The 16,071-nt window shown below is 40.5% G+C and overlaps 2 protein-coding genes across 12 annotated transcripts in view; both read left to right on the top strand.

The window, feature by feature from the left end:
* Window positions 1–1,962, top strand: part of LOC136435287 (inactive histone-lysine N-methyltransferase 2E-like) — a 47,138-nt gene extending 45,176 nt beyond the window's left edge. For all 9 annotated transcript variants that reach the window (XM_066428617.1, XM_066428622.1, XM_066428621.1 and 6 more), the window contains one exon: window positions 1–1,962. In XM_066428617.1, the coding sequence (XP_066284714.1) occupies window positions 1–519 (519 nt within the window). In that variant the 3' untranslated portion in view covers window positions 520–1,962.
* A 583-nt stretch (window positions 1,963–2,545) lies between these two features.
* On the top strand, window positions 2,546–16,019 carry LOC136435288 (uncharacterized). 3 transcript variants are annotated; one of them, XM_066428627.1, is made up of 20 exons: window positions 2,546–3,029; window positions 3,417–3,506; window positions 5,442–5,508; window positions 5,843–5,939; window positions 6,137–6,282; window positions 7,691–7,746; window positions 8,800–8,984; window positions 9,402–9,582; window positions 10,054–10,236; window positions 10,563–10,697; window positions 10,921–11,075; window positions 11,278–11,344; window positions 11,551–11,629; window positions 12,031–12,164; window positions 12,451–12,605; window positions 12,890–13,093; window positions 13,325–13,644; window positions 14,062–14,211; window positions 14,569–14,704; window positions 15,061–16,019. In XM_066428627.1, exons 4-20 carry the CDS (start codon window positions 5,869–5,871, stop codon window positions 15,323–15,325), a joined length of 2,622 nt encoding a protein of 873 aa, XP_066284724.1. In that variant the 5' UTR covers window positions 2,546–3,029; window positions 3,417–3,506; window positions 5,442–5,508; window positions 5,843–5,868; the 3' UTR covers window positions 15,326–16,019. The 3 variants fall into 3 exon arrangements, with proteins under 3 accessions (XP_066284724.1, XP_066284725.1, XP_066284723.1); XM_066428628.1 differs by lacking the exon at window positions 3,417–3,506; XM_066428626.1 differs by lacking the exons at window positions 2,546–3,029; window positions 3,417–3,506 and adding an exon at window positions 4,514–5,105.
* Window positions 16,020–16,071: the final 52 nt, after the last annotated feature.

Genomic DNA, 16,071 nt, shown 5'->3' with positions numbered 1-16,071 from the left:
AGACAGGAGTTCAGGAGCCCCAGTACACAGCAGCAGCAGCACCAACAACCCCAGCCCATCCCTACCACATACCCGGCCCAACCTCGCTCCAGCACCTACAACCCTCCAGCCTCTGGAACACAGGGTTACTCCGAGCAGCCCCCAGCACCTCCTCAGCAGCAGCAGCAGCAGAGCTACTACAGCCGTCCCCAGCCTCAGCAGTACCACACCACCTCTGCCCCCTCAGGGACAACCTATCCCCCCGCCCCCCAGCAGACATACACGTCCTACCAGCAGCAGCAGTATCCTGCACAGTACCAGCAGCCCCAGACGTACCAACAGTACCCCGCACAGGCCCAGTCTACGCAGGGCAGCCAGTATTACACTCAGCAGGCGTACAGTGGAGAATACCATCAACAGCAAGCTACCCCCTCTGGGGCCTACGGACATAACCCCATTGGCAAGGCACCCACCCCACCTCCCCCTCGCCCCCCGTATCCACAGTCCTACTCTGCCAGTAGTTCCTACTACCGACAGTAACTGCTTTGTACATTGACCAAGATTGCTTGTGTTATTTTACTCGACTTCATTGTCAGTATGTCTGCCTCCTGTATGCCTACCATCTGAAAGTCTGTTGTATATATACAATACTGTCTGTATCCTTCCTGCACAGTAACTGTCAGATAAGCTTGTAAACTTAAGCCTCTCTGTCCAGCCTGTCTACAGTTTCGGATCTGTCAATGTTGTGAGTGTATAGTAATGTAAAAATGATCTCAAAAAATAATTCAGGTGTATAGTAACTGCTTACAGTAATTACCAACCTGTAAAATACATTGTTTTTAAGGTTCTTGAAGTACTTTGCAAATTTTATCATATTGTGGCTGATGCCCACCACTGTGGTGAAGCACCCAGTGTTATTGATTGCATTTGACCCATGCAAGATTAACTACACGAAAAACTCTGAATATCAGAGTTTCCTTACCCCTTAAAGATGATAACTGTTCTTGTTTGAAGACTTTCTCAGAACTAGATGACTAACACTTCGCCCTGTAACTGTACGAGCTGTGTATTCTGTAGAAGTATTTCATGTTACTAGTCTTTGAGCTTGGAACCACTACAGTTATACCTTGTATTAGGAAAACAAAAGATTGTAAGATTGAAGGTGTTTAACTTGTATAGACTCCTAAATACTTTGTCCAGACAAAGTAAAACATGCTTCACGCTCTGACATTTTGTTCCTAACATTCCATCAATTGATGTAGCCAGATTTTCTCCTTCCCATGTCAGACATAGCGTGAAGGTCTACTCTAGACATGAGTAGCATGTGTGCTAGTGATAGTGTTCGTAGGATGTTTTTGCCTTCTACGTTTGGTTCTGTTTGTTTGGCTATGCTTAGCATTGTGGTAGGTAGTAGTGGCAGAAGATTTTTTTTCAAGTAGATGGGGGGAACTTACCAAGAAAATGTCCTAACAGTTTGTTTCTGTTGCAAATAATTGGAAAAATGTTGTATCCCATCCTCCTCTGAGTGAGTATCGGTTACTAAAATGTATGTTTATTCAGGTTTAAGTCTTCTTGCTAATTCTGGTGTAAAAATGGTCAAAAAGGTGTGTACCTGCTCCATAGTATAACTGTTCTATTGTACAATTGTTGTTGTCTACTATGTGTATAAAATTCCCATAGGATGAAAATGTAAAGGAGATATTTTTGATAGTACATGGGTTCCACCTGTAATATGGTTTAAAAAAAGAATAATGTAATGATTTGTCTACATTGCAGAGAGCAGTAGCTGGCATTTGGAGGCAGTTTTAGTAGTACCATATGGTGTAGTGTTCTATGTAGTCAGTTCTGTAGCAACCAAGTGCATGATTTTAGCCTGAATGCTGTACAGAGAGTAACCCTTTTTTTTCGGCACCATCTTGGCTGTATATGAGCGCCTGGCTTTCTAATGGAAGACTTTGTGTACAAATAAAATCTGCCCGGGAAGTGGTGTTAGTGTGTGCTTTCCTTTTCTACTGGTATCAGTTGTGCAAGTAGAATTTATACCGATAGTACAGATCAATGCATACACATGAAAATCCTATAAAGATATGTTAATACAGTAAACACAAAAGCACTATACTAAGTCCAAGTGGAAATATTTTTCTATACTTGCTGAAACCATCATCATATATTATAGGTAACATGTTCTAGTTAAGATGTTTTCTCACAAAAAGTAAATATGAGTAACAATACACACTATCAATGAAGTCAGTACTTTTATGGAATAATCAACAGGAGGTGATATTTTAGTGCGTCACGACCCGGATAATTAACAGAAGCTCAGCCAGTAGCATTTCAGCTACAGGGTATCAGCCGGTAGTTAACCTAATGAATAAAAGATACATGTATTTGTAAACTTGAACATTGTAAAATGTGTAGATCTAAGGAAGAATTACACTTAACATTAAAGCTAGCACCTGGATTGTTCTCCCACAACCATCTTCACTAGAGAGCCCTGTGAACAGTTGAACCCAGCTGTCAGCATCCAAGGAGGTTTGGACTGTTTGTCTTAACTGTTACCGGGTATTCATATTTGTGAGTATCACATCCAGTGCCTACAGGAAACACAGTTGATAACTGAAACATTCATCTGTTTACACAAGGAATAATCAGCTCATTTCTGTCCATTAACCATCTGGGTCAAACATGATCAATTGAGGAGCATTCCAGCCATCAGCGCTGGTTGCTCAGGTAGATCCCATGTATCCACTGGATGCAAAGTTAGTCTAGAAAGGGACACAGTCCTGCACAATCATCCAATCACTATTAGTGGTTGGATCTCAAGGATTCTCTTATTAGAGCTCTTTACAAGTAAAGACTAGTTTGAGAGTATTGCTGGGCAGGGTGTGAAGTCAGAAAAACAACATTCCAAGTTTGAGTTCCACATCCTGAACTGAGGTCATCTGTGATCATCGTTGGAGCCGTGTTGTGAGGCTGTTGTCAGGGGTGTGGCAGGATATATCGGGGAGGTTCTGCACTGCTTTGTCACTCTGCAACAGGGCTTACTACCAGTGAGTATACTTTTGATTGCAGCTGGTTGTTAGCCTTTTACTCCGTTTGGTTAGTGGGAAGGTACATTTTGAGTTTTTCCCTAAGCATTACGCATTGAGAGGTTCCAGTGTCAGGAAATGCCTGCAGTGTTTTAAAACCACAGCAGCACTCAAGTGTTCACATGACAAAAGCCTTATTTCTAAACCCTGTCTAGCTAATTGCTGTGTTTCTAACCTCAGACAAAAGGATCAATCCTTGAATATTCTAATGTTGAGTAGATGTATGTAAGATTCTAGGAAAATCAATATTATGCACTTGACATTTTTATACCCAATTGTAAAAAGAGCTTTTTAATCATCCAGCTGAAAACTCTCACACATTGTATCAAATGTCCTATCTAAAACCAGGATTTGGAACCTGACGCTCCCAGTTTTTGTCTGCTTCTGTTAGTGCTGCACATCAACCAGGATACAGAAACAAGTGGACGGTGCCAATAGGTGAGCGTAGGGTGAAGTTGTGTTCGAGACTTAACGTTAGAAGATTAGTCCCAGAAGATTTTGTCATTAAAACATGGCAGTCTCTCCCCTCTGTAGCCTGCTTAAATCATGCTGAAAGTGGCCCACCCAACTTCCGCCAGCCTCACAGACAGCAGAGCTTGTGTAACGTAGACTGCTCAAGCCATTTTATCTTACATGTTACATGATTACAGCAGTTTACTAAAAGCGGCATGTGCTTTTTATGATCTGGTTCTGAAGTGGTTAACTTGAACCTGTAATGAGATGGAAGTGATATCATAATTGAGCTTGAGAGAAGTATTATGTTGAACATACAACACCATGTTGTCATTGGCCTGCGAGTGACAAAAGAAAGTAATTATACAGAATGTTTATTCTGGATTTGTTCGCAGTTTGTTCTGTCAGTGTGGGATTGTGTCAGTGCTGAATGTTTCATATGCATTCGGATCCTTTTTTGTCCTTGTGCACAAAAATATATTATGGAGCAGCTGGCATTAGATGTGCAGCTTGCAGGTTAGACTCCATTCACTTTGGCCAACACCCCACAAATGCTGGATCAAAAGATTACTATAAGTGAGATCTCTTCTTTGGTTTTTAAAGAAAAATTGGTCGACCACTTTAGATTATCAGGCAATGTATTGAAGCAAGGAGGTATATTTAACCTCCTTGATTGAAGCAAGTGTTCTGACTAGAATTTATTTTCTGTTGCCAGTCTTGCTTCTTATCTTAACAGAATCTAATAAGGGCCATAAATTGTGTTGCTCATTCCTTGCTGAGGAAGAAGGAGCTTATTAAAATCTAAAGACAGACAAACAAACTTCTCAGCCATCCCCAGCTATGCATAACTGCATATTTGAACAATAACTTGAGCAAACAACCTTTTGAAAGCGTGGCACTATTTATATTCATTGCAAGGATCAGTGATATTTTGATAGGATTGCTTTTGTCTAAGACTGAGTAAACCGACAGTAATACCGGTCTCCCTTGATGTAGTTAATCCTGGTATCTTAGAGTTACAAGATAAGACTGCCCTTGCTTGTGTGTAAACAGGTTCCAAAAGTGTCATAGACGAATGCCTTTGCTTGGTGGATTAGTTTTACCTCCCCTCCATTCAGTTGGCTGGAATGTGGTGTATATCACTAAACATCGCCCCTAGCACCGAGGTTACTCGTATCAAAACAAACCCCCAAACACAAAAGCAGCATTTTCTCATGAAGGCTTGTTTACCATGACCTCGGCCTTCTGGGAGTTAAATGAACAGTTATTGTCTATAGTAACTATGGCAATGAAAACTAGCAAAGGTTAAGCCAAGTTTGGACGTCAGTTTAGAGATATGCAGATGGGAGGTTGGGTTTCGTGGCCACTGCTATTAATCCACCCGCTGCCATTCACCTGACCCCACCGTACAATGAATGCCACCCGGCTACAATTTATGCAGGCTTTTCTATACCTGTTTACTTAGCTTATCTGACATGGATAGGTATTGTCGGCACCAGTCGGGGAGAAAGCCCGTTACCAGCATTTGTTACTGTGATGCAAACATACAATTTCAGAGACAGCACCCTTAACGTTTTCTTCATGGTAAGTCAGCAAAACTTCGAAGTTGGTTAATAATGGTGTGCTGCAGGTATAGAAATGTGTAGATGGGCCGTAAATCTAATTCAGGTCAGTCATTTAATTAAGAACGGCTAACCTTTCACGTAGATGGACGTAACCAAAACACTGTAATTCATTTTGTTACAGGAGGCCCCTAGGGAATTGTGAAGGGGCTATGTCGAACAAGTTTGTAGGCGTGCCCTTGTACTGACTTCTAAGTTCCCAGGAGGATTATCAGGGGTTGATAAGCTCAGTAATTATCACCTGATGAGGTGATTATCACTCAGCACCAGTTTGACCACCTGTTGATTTTAATGACAGATCCGGGATACACAAGGTGACAGGTGAACGACAGTCTGGAGCCAACTGTAAAGTTATGGATACCAAGGTAAACACACTTTTTATTCTAGCTAACCTAAGCTCTAGCTACAGCATTTTTAACTATGGGGTAATGTCTCCCATGTGGCTATGTCAGACTACCAACAGACTGATTATGCAGAAGATAGTGTGTATTATATTTTACCATTGGAAAAAAAATCAGAATATGGCTGCATTACTTGACCAGTAATGGTACGGAGGCCTTAACAACTTCCTTCATGTTTATGTAGTGTTTTCTGCCATAACGTTATCATGACTTCTTCTGTCTGTCAGTCTCTTGCTCTTGCTGACTTTGATATTATGCTAATACTGAGTATTGTGAAAATGTAAGTACTTTGCTTCAGGACAAAAAGATGAAGTAGTGACAACAATGCTGAAGGGCAGGGCAGGAGGAGCAGGCAGGACAGAAGGCCAGCCCAAACACAGAGGTTCAAAGATCAGGTGATTATAAAACATGATTTCAGTATCATGGAAACAACCTGGCTCCTACAGTCTGTGATGATGTCAATGAACTTTTAGTTGTTATTACAATATGAAACACAATACATGTGCTTGATGTACTGCAGATTCATTCTTGGGTACAAATATATACAGGTCATTTATAGGCTGTATGCTAAATAGATTTTGTGTTTCTTTAGTCCTAAGAAAAGGACAGTTCCTCAGTGTGCCCGTGGCAGTTCTGCGAAACAGCTGCGAGTGGGGGCAGTGCCAGAGTTCCCTCTCGTGCTGGTGTCAGCAACGGACACATCCATACATGTGCAGTGGCCAACACCAGGGAAACTGGGTAGGAAACTTACCGCATATTCTCAGTCACAATCCTATGTTATTGTCAAATTATCAACAAAAGCATCCTTGCTCTGGATCAAATTTTGCATCCCCAGTATATTAAACCCTGTTAGTGTTAATGCTTTTGTCATGATTGAGGATTTGAAACTACACGTAAGCCACGTAAACACTTTAATTTGATATGTAACTATTCAGCAAAACCTCAATGGAAAACATTGTAGTTTAATGAATAACCATGTGATGGTCAAGAAAGTCAATGTCCCTGTTCAACCCTGTGAAAGACCAGACCTATAACTTACCCTTTCCATTTCACTTGTGTCTGTCCACCCCATAAACTGTTGTCAACAGAAACAACAAAAAAACAGATTTTATTACCCCGTCTCTCTGGGGTAGATGGCGCTTAGGTCACTTTCTCCTCACAGTCATTATCTGGAACACTTGCGATGAATACAGGTGTGATATCACATGACGGTACACTTTAGAGGCCGTTGTAGGTCACCTCACCTGGCAGAATTGGACTGATCAAGTTCTGGGGGGCAGTGTAGTGTGAATCAATTAATACGTCAAGCGGTTCAGTGACTATGAAAAGCTATCGACCGGAAATCAACCATAGATCTGCCACTGTCATATCACTTTGGAAAGATAAGACTTATGCTCTGCATTATTTAGTCTTTTCATGATACCCCTCACTATGGACCAGTAAGTACAATGTACTGTCTGATCTCCCTGGTGGGTGCTTGAGGAGAAAGCACTAAACTAATATTACATTGGTCTGAAAGGACCATTTGATAAGGGTTCAAAACATCTTGACAACAAATACTCAAACACCTTCTTAACAGTAACAAAGCATTGAGACTCTAGTCTCTCGCTATGCTGTTAAGACATATGCATCATATAATTTCAGAAAATGTTTATTAGGGATTGAACTTTATGAAGTAGATCTATCTTTGTGCATACACAAGCTGTTAACCGCCTCACGTCTGTACTACACGGTAACCAATACAAATTTGATGAGTGATTGAGCCCACAGCAGGAGGCAGATTAAAAGATTAAGGTGAAGGTTAGATTTAGCTATGTAAATGTGATAACATATGTAAACATAATATATTCAAGGCTTAATACATCCTTTTGTGTAATATTGCAAAACTTCAGCAACAATGTTATGAAAATGTTTAAATGTTGATTGGTATTTTTTACAACTGAAGACTATGATTGATGTTCCAGTGTTTCCATTTCTAATTAACATGGCTTTGCCTTGTATCTACAACAAGTCTAGGTTGACTCCACATCTAAGTAAGACATAGTCGTGTTGTCTAACACTGAAGACATGTTAAGCTCCTTCCACCCTATCAAATTCCAATTAAGGTGGATTTATGTGTTGGATGTTTGTATCTGTTTTGTTACAGGTGTTGGGAGTATAAGACACATTCAGGTGCAATGGAGCAGTGCTACCTGTCCAAAGGTGTGGTCTTGTCTACATTATTCTGTTGTCAGAATAATATGTTGATGTAAAGCACAATGAATGCTTGACAAATTGACTTAGACCCTGTTTATATTGGGACTGGATTTCTTTGTTTGATCTTGGTTCTAGGGAATCAGTTCCTAAAGCAGCATAGGCCACATATTTTGACCTGGGCTTACAGGAACTATTACATGTTAGCTTTTTGTGGATTTTCACAATTTCAAATCCTCATAATGACATGCATCACACAAAAAAACCGAGTCTTTATTTGTAAGATGCATGTCCAGGTGTGCCTGGTTTCTCGTTCAAAACTATTCTCAACTCCAGTTGGAGATTTTATTTCTGCCTGGTTAAAGAAGTGGATCAGAAACTTGGCTTAACATGTCAAGATCAGAATAACATTCCCAAAATAGAATACGATTTAAAAAAAAAAGAGAAGCAGTCTCCATCCCCTAAGTGGTTTCTGGGAGTTTATACAGGGTCCGACCTACCCTGCCAACAGAACTATTGTTTGCCTGGAGCTTAGGAACCCAGTGTTAGCTTTGTAATGAAACCATGCCAACATTCATTGTCACTAAATGTCGACATACGAATATATAATTGTTTGATCGCCATTATGTTTGCACACCTCCTTACTCCTACACAATGACTCAGGCAAATATCAAACAGTGTGGCCAAAAAAACACTTTCCATATCACAGGAGTTTCACCGCGTTGGTCTTTTTCATACAAGTCTGTTCAATTCCTTTGTAAATATGTAGTCCTAAATTGCAATACCCACAGTGCTGATTTTTGCCAAAAAGCATGTCATGTACCATAAATCTAAGACTTGCTCTATTAGTTCAGGTGTTTGAACAGGCTGCCTTTATGAATTGTCTACTTCACATGGTGTTATTATATTTGCACAACATTTTCAAAACAAATGCTCTGTTGTTGACTTTGTGTTGGCAATATTTGCCTTTTGTGTTTCATGTATGCAATAAAAGAAGGCACATTTTATCTTAGTATATGTAAGGCCGAAGAATTAAAAAAAAAACGTGTTTTCCTCTTTTAGGTGAAACAGACTATTTTACCACCAAGGGAGACAAGCTTTGTGATTGGCCATTGCCAGCCTGGTATTGTGCACTATGTAAGGGTGCTGCTAGTTGGTGGTTTGCTGGAGAAGGCAGTTGTTTGTAAGTCCAGACAGCTGACAGTGGAGACAGTTGGTCCCCCTGATGCACCTGTTGTACGAGTCAGGTGAGACTTACAGTGTTCCCATGTGCGCATGATGTGTGTATGCCATGCACTTTCTTGTGTCTCCTCAAAGTGAAGGGACAAAATGTTAGTAGTAGTGACCATGATCAACCTTAGATCAAAGGACAGGACATTTTGGTTCTATCAAGGTTTTATTGAGGTCATTTGATGCACCAAATGACATTGGCAGATTCCATGCAATTGCAGTTTATCCACATTCTTGGCTCTCACAGTATGCTATTGGTTGCAAAGACATCCTATGCAATTGGACTACCAAAAATCCAAACAGCCAATTAAAAAAGAAAGGCTGATTGAATCAAAACATTGCTTGCATACAAAACACAGCAAATCAAACTGCTGTGATTAGGATTGATAACATGTTGTATGTACAAATTGACATCAGCTTTTGAATTTTTCCAGGAGTTGCATGTTCTATGGAATCACTGTTGAATGGAGCAGGCCCAGAACCTACGGTGCCTCGGAGCTGTGTGGTTATGATGTGTACATAGACAGGGAGTTCGTGGCCAAGTTTCAGCCCCATCAGCACTGGTACATGTACAGACTGGGGAACCCGTGTCAGCAGTATGCCTTCCAGGTCCAGGTAAGGTCTTTTCCATTTAACAAGGGCTGAGTGGATAGCTTAGAAATTGTCTTGACCTTCTACCCTTCCATTCTAATTGTGTAAACAGCATCTGTTGTTGATTTTTAACCCCTACTTTCAGTTATCTATTGAAATTACTTATCAAAGTAAAAAAGAACACAATGAAGGAAAAAATGGGATATCATTATATATACATCTGCTATTCATTGAAGGAAGAAGTTCTAGCCATAATATCTTGCAGCGTAAAAACATTACATTGCCATCAAATAAGAATGGAACATCATTTCAGCACCAAGGACAGGTCATCCTTGTTTTGCTTTCAAAATGAACTATACCTTGTACATCCATATTGTTGATGTATTCACTGGTACATGTACTATTGTGTAGACTTATTCAATGATGATTTAATGATTGATTAACTTAAAAGGGTAGACTTCTTTTATCGTAATTGTTTATTCTTTTATTCTATAGGCAATTTCTAAACAGGGAGACCGGGAGTTCTACAGCAGTCGGTCAGCACCCGTGAAGGCCATCTGGCCAGGTGTGAAGCCACCTGAGGTCACCAGGGCACCTGCTGACAGAACACGCGCCATCGGGGTCAGGTGGGATGACCCTGAACTTACAGCTGTGGGGGTCAAGGTCACTGGTTTCAAGGTAGGGTTTGACAAATGAACCTCTGCCTGACATTACAAGTAACCGCATTTGGTGCATTCTTTACAGTGTGAAGGACTATGATAACAAAGTTTTGAAGCCAGTCAACTATGCCAAATCATAGTTTTAATGGCCCCTACAGCCATTAGATAAATTGCTGGGCATAAGGTATCCAGACTTTGGGGAATTTCTGATAATGTAGGCACACAGAAAATAATTTTGATTTACATTATCTGTCTTTATTTGAGACAGTAAAGAAACACAGACTTTTTTGTGTCAAAAATATGTTCATGTGTATGAAATATGAAGGTGTTCTATTTATCACCCAGGTGTTCTGTGAGGAGGATACACCAAGTGAAAATAAACAACAACTTGTCCAAGGCCCCCTTCCCCCCAGCATCAGGCACACAATGTTCACTGACCTGAAAGCTGGTGTAACATACTCCATCTATGTGGAAATACTGGTAAGCTTACTTCTGTGCATCTAAGGGGTACTCACTTTCAGGCTGCATATTGTTTTCTTTATAAGTCTATGTAGATTGTATAGTGTTGATAGCTGTTAATGTATGATTTTTTGTCACAAAATGGTGATCTAAGGTGAAGAACCGAAAGCATAAAACCTGTTATAAGTTTTTACCTTTTAAGTAAATGTTATGCCAATTCTAGACATTGTCTTCCTCATTTCAGGTGGAAGGCCTTCCCCAACCTGTAAGGTGTCAACCAATCAGAGAGGTCCCTGCACAGGTCCCACCTCCTCCTCATCTAAGGCTGTCTGTGATTGGCCAGAGGGAGAGGCAGAAGATTGAAAACATCATATTTGAACTAGTTGGTAGGAAGAACAGGTAATGTCCATTGACATCTTATCCTAAGTTCTGACATTAAAGAAAACATTGCTCAAAATTCAACCAATGGGTGAAGAGTATCATATGACTCATGAGTTAGGCAGCAGGGAGAAGGTTTATACACACAGGAATTTGATATTTTTATGCAAAAATCTAACTCACTGATTTGTTGATCAAAACTATACTTTCTGTTTTGCCTCAGTCTGCAGAAATCAGTGCAATGTCAGCAAAGTCTTCAAAGTCATAAGAAACCAGCCAAGGAGCCAGAGGTGGGTTGTTATTGGTAGTTTTGTCTTAAAAACAAGTCACGACTACATACAGTTTGACAAATACCTGATACTGATAGTTATCTTCTTACTTTTCATCCTTAGAAGGGTAACAATCTGTCAAAACAAAGATAAGGTTTATGTTCAGATGCACCATTATCCTGAGTTTTCCCCCATTTCACACACAGCATGTTATCTTATTCTTCCAGTTGGAGAGATTAGAGTCTTCCAAGAAGGAGTTGGAGAAGATGATTTACAGGTGTTTCAAATCTCTACCGCAATATACAGGTGTGTGCTCTATCTTGATACATGTGGTGTGTTGCACAGGACTATTGAGACTTAAAGAAAACGTTTCAATCATGTTACACTTGACTACATCATACAATATTGCATCTAGATCAAAGGTAGAGATGGTGCTCAACCTTAGATATGTTAGCTTACAAGTGTTTCATGGTAATGTGCTACATTTTGGCACCGATAGCATGTCACAGGTCAAGCGCACCAAGTTTTCTTATTTGTTTCTGTAGAAACATTCCCACTGTGGGTCTGCCCTTGGTGCTGAAACAGTGATCATTATGTACTGTGATGTTTCCCTTATTATCAGCATCCCTTTATGTTAGTATTATCAAACTAAGTACCATTTACCAAGTGGATGTGATGACAGCGACCTTGGTTGTTGTCCCTGCCAGGTGTGTTGAACTTGACCCTTGAGTGGGAGGTGACAGACACCAGAGATGCAGTAGTGAGGGGATATGTTGTACTGGTGAACGGGGAGAAGCATGGCTCTGTACTACATGAGGGGGTCACCAAACTTGACATCCAGGTAAACACATCTCATGAGAACATTTTTCTCTACATACACAAATATTCATGTTGCTGCATAGTTCAATAGGTGTTTCTTGTAAAAAGGATTAGAATTAGCCATGTGTTGATGTAGGGTACAATAGACGTAAAAATTCTTATGAACCAGAATATGTTATTGAAAAACAAGGTTCAAAACATTCCATGTTCTTGATGATATGGCATAATCTAAGACAGTTAAGCAAACATCTCTGAGACAGTTAGTGATGGAGTTACTTTCATGTGCTATTCCCACTGATGACCCACAGCTGGACCTGGAGAGACGTTTCCACAGTGTGCAATTGTTGACGGTGACTCACGACCCCCAGGATACGCGGCAGTCGTCCACGCTGCAAGTTTGCACAGAGGACTTCCTGCCATTTGCTGTCTTCTGTTTCCATCACATCCACAAGCAACTGGCCAGGTACTGGGGAGCATGCTTGTAACATATCCCAACTGTCGGTATTACAAAACCATACACCTTTTTAACATGAATCATTGTTCGTTTATTGCTCTGTGATGTTGTATGTAAGATTCACTGTCACTGACAAAAGACAGCAGATGATGCCTAAAATGTCTGACCATTTAAAACACTTATCCAGTTGGTAGAGTAACATTTATATTGAGTATCTCATTACCCAGATTCCTAACCTTCATCGACATTGTAAGATTTCTCTCAAGATATTTGTTACTGCATGCTTATTTCAGATGGCCAGATAAGGGATGCTGTTTCTATGGTGACAGCCTGCCTGAGGAGCAGCAGTCTGCCCCACCTGTCAATCAGTGGTTGCTAGGGCGATGCACCCCTCCCCCTGCCTGTACTGTGTATGATGTAATGACAGAAGGTTGTGCACCGCTGGTTACCAGGAGACAGATCCCCAGGCCTGATGTCATCCTCTTCTGGACAAGCTGGTGAGAGATTCAAGATATATGAGGCCTTATCAATAGTGATTTTATCTTGGCGAATTCTCTTTTTCCTAAGTCAAAATCAATATATGTATCATTATTTGTAAGCCATTGGCCATTCTCAAACAGAATTAATGGAATTCTAGAGGATTGCTTCTGGCCATGAGACATAGAAATATCAGTTTCACAGTGTCTTGAGAGATAGCAACATCATTTTCATAGACCATTTTATTCCAGGTGTGGTGCATCCAAGAGAGTCATGCCTTTCTTCGTGGACTACGCCCGAGAGAACACGCTGAGGTGTGCCTTCACTGCCTGCTGCTGTGGCACGGTGAACGACCACGATCACATGACCAAACTCCAGGACCTCATCCTGGACCGCTGCTGGAGGAATGATGTCACCATCAGACATTGCTGCTGTTGCCAGGCAACCAGAGTCCAGCTGGAGAGGGACACCCCAGTCCAGAGAGGAGCCATGCTGCAGAGAACATCATCCAACGTGCCTCAGCTGTTCGGTGTGCCTGGGGTGCCGACTATTGTTGTCATCAGTGCTGATGGTGAGTGGGAACATTTTAATGCTTTAATTAAACTTATTTCAAAGTTTGTGGATTGCTTTTTATGAACTTTTGAATTCAACCTGATCAGATTTCATTGAAAGCCACCATAAAAAAATACCAGTACTTTGACAAATTTTGCTATTACTCAGTCTCCCATACGTTCTCACAATTGCTATTAAAAGCCAGAAATCAACAATGTTGATGAAAATTCATCCATCCCACCATGTGGTAACCACAGGGCCCCACTGTTAAGCAATGTCTTCCATTGAAATGGGCCACTCTGGCTAAATAAAAAGAAATAGATAAAATGTTGAATGTCCCAACATGCTTAGGATCCAATGTGCTGTCAGCACATGACTAGATTTTGTTTCTTAACCAAATCCATCCAACAGTAGTTAACAAGACCTGTTTCCTCAGGGTACCTAGCCTGGAGAGGACAGACCTGTGCAATAGATTACCCATCATTCAAATCCACCATGGATGAGGTGGTGGCAAAGGTCCTGTCTCGGAGGCCGGCACCAGCCGGCTACAGTTCTGTCGGATGCAACCTGGTGTTGGGAAGAACAGGTATGTTTTGTTGTGTTGTCTACCATTGTTGTACAGTTGTATAGACCCTCACTCAGGTGGGATATTATGATAGTGTGGCATGACGGTGTCTAAACCCCTTTGTACACGCATAGATGGCAGGGACAGATAGAAGGCATTCTCAAAGATTGGCTTGTACACGTATAGATGGCAGGGACAGATAGAAGACATTCTCAAAGATTGGCTTGTTGCCAGGGACTCAATATTGAGTCTCTTGTCTCACCACATTTGCATCACTTACAATATAACATCGGCCATTGATATCAAGGAGATACTTCAGTAAAAAATCTGTAAGGTTTTGAAGAATTCATCGTTTTCATGTACCTTTTGTGCCAATAGGACGGCCTAGAACCATGTCTGCTGTGTCCAAGACATCGTCCTCCCAAAACTCCACGATGTCTGAACCCACCATGTCCAGACTTCCCCAGACTAGCAGGGCTGGCAACATCAACAGACACAGTGCACCCATACTCAGGTGGGTGTATAATAGGGTAGATGAGTCAACCATAGACCTGTGTCTTGATGAGTGAACAGTGTAGGACAAAAGTTGCAACTAACAAAGATATAAATTCCTACATTCTATGTGTAATAAGATTTTACTGCCAAAGGAAAAATTGACTATTGTCTTATTTGTCTTGATCCCATAAATTCCGAACAACTATTGTAAGAATGAGCAATCTCCTTATAGCCTCCTTTCAAAGTGTGCATTAATTTCAAACCATGCTGCCTATTGTGAGTAATCACCAGTTGTTTGTGTTTGTCCATTTCACAATTTGATGGCTTTGATATAAAGTTTCTGATCAGGGATATCTTTCCACATTACACTCACAGACTAAGAGAAAGGATGAAGATGCTGAAACTGAGAGAATCGCAACCAACTGAGGACAGAAATGCATGGGATGGGGAGGAACCATTGTTGCTAAAACCGGTGACCCCAATCATTGTGGAGCCAAACGGGATCACTCCTCCCTCAACTATTATCGTAACTCCCCCTACACCTGAGAGGAAGAGAGTTGCAGGTTTCAAGTCCCAGAAGATCTCTGGCCCAACATTTGTCCTGTGGAGGAGAAGAGATCATAAAGCTGCTTCTCAGTGACTGTTATGGACAAAGGGAAGGCCAGGAAGGCTGGTGGGAGGATTGGAAAAATAAGTATATTTCAGCAGTAGTATGGTAACCGAACTTGCATTTAAATGTTTAAAGATATAACAATACTCTACAGTTTCGAAAAGAACAATTCTCACAGAAAAAGATGATGATAAAAGAGTAACATGTATTTTCTTTTTTGAACTTGATTGTTGCAAAATACATGGATGTATTACTCAACAATGTGTCAAAGGTTAGAAGCAATGTATGTTCAGATACTAAGAACAGTGATAGCTATAGATCTTCTATGAAGATTTGATTAAATGTACTTCCCTTGAAAAGATTTAGTGCAGTACTATAGTATCACATTATCTTCAATGTTGAAAGTTAATCATGAGAATCACAGACAAGATGTTGCAATATTTTTTCATAGTTGTTCCATTTATAGATTAGGCATGTTAGTAACTTACTGGTTTTCATATTTGGCTTTGAACTCAAACTGTAATTGACTTCACTGTATTGTTATTAATAATAATTTTTGTAATATGCTGTTTCTGTTCTCCCTCAACATGGAAAATTATTTATTTCTTAAATGAAACCCTACAAATGTTTAATGTATATATCGTTATTATCCTCTGATTCAGAATACTGCATAAAACTGTAGCATATTAGTTATCATTAAAGTGGATATATCAAGTTGACTGGATTTTCCTGTTGTTGTGTTGGATGCTGACTTTGATTGTGTGTTTTGTGTGTTT

The sequence above is a fragment of the Branchiostoma lanceolatum genome, chromosome 5 (assembly GCF_035083965.1).
Source record: "Branchiostoma lanceolatum isolate klBraLanc5 chromosome 5, klBraLanc5.hap2, whole genome shotgun sequence".
In the NCBI taxonomy this organism is placed as follows: Eukaryota; Metazoa; Chordata; class Leptocardii; order Amphioxiformes; family Branchiostomatidae; genus Branchiostoma; species Branchiostoma lanceolatum.
This window is presented reverse-complemented; position numbering and strand designations above follow the sequence as displayed.

What these genes read in the sequence shown, in the direction of transcription:
- LOC136435288 (XM_066428628.1), top strand. Translation starts at nt 5,869, where the DNA reads ATGCTGAAGGGCAGGGCAGGAGGAGCAGGCAGGACAGAAGGCCAGCCC. An exon ending in CACAGAGGTTCAAAGATCAG is followed by an intron (nt 5,940 to 6,136) that starts GTGATTATAAAA and finishes GTGTTTCTTTAG; the next exon opens with TCCTAAGAAAAGGACAGTTC. An exon ending in TGTTGTCATCAGTGCTGATG is followed by an intron (nt 13,645 to 14,061) that starts GTGAGTGGGAAC and finishes CTGTTTCCTCAG; the next exon opens with GGTACCTAGCCTGGAGAGGA.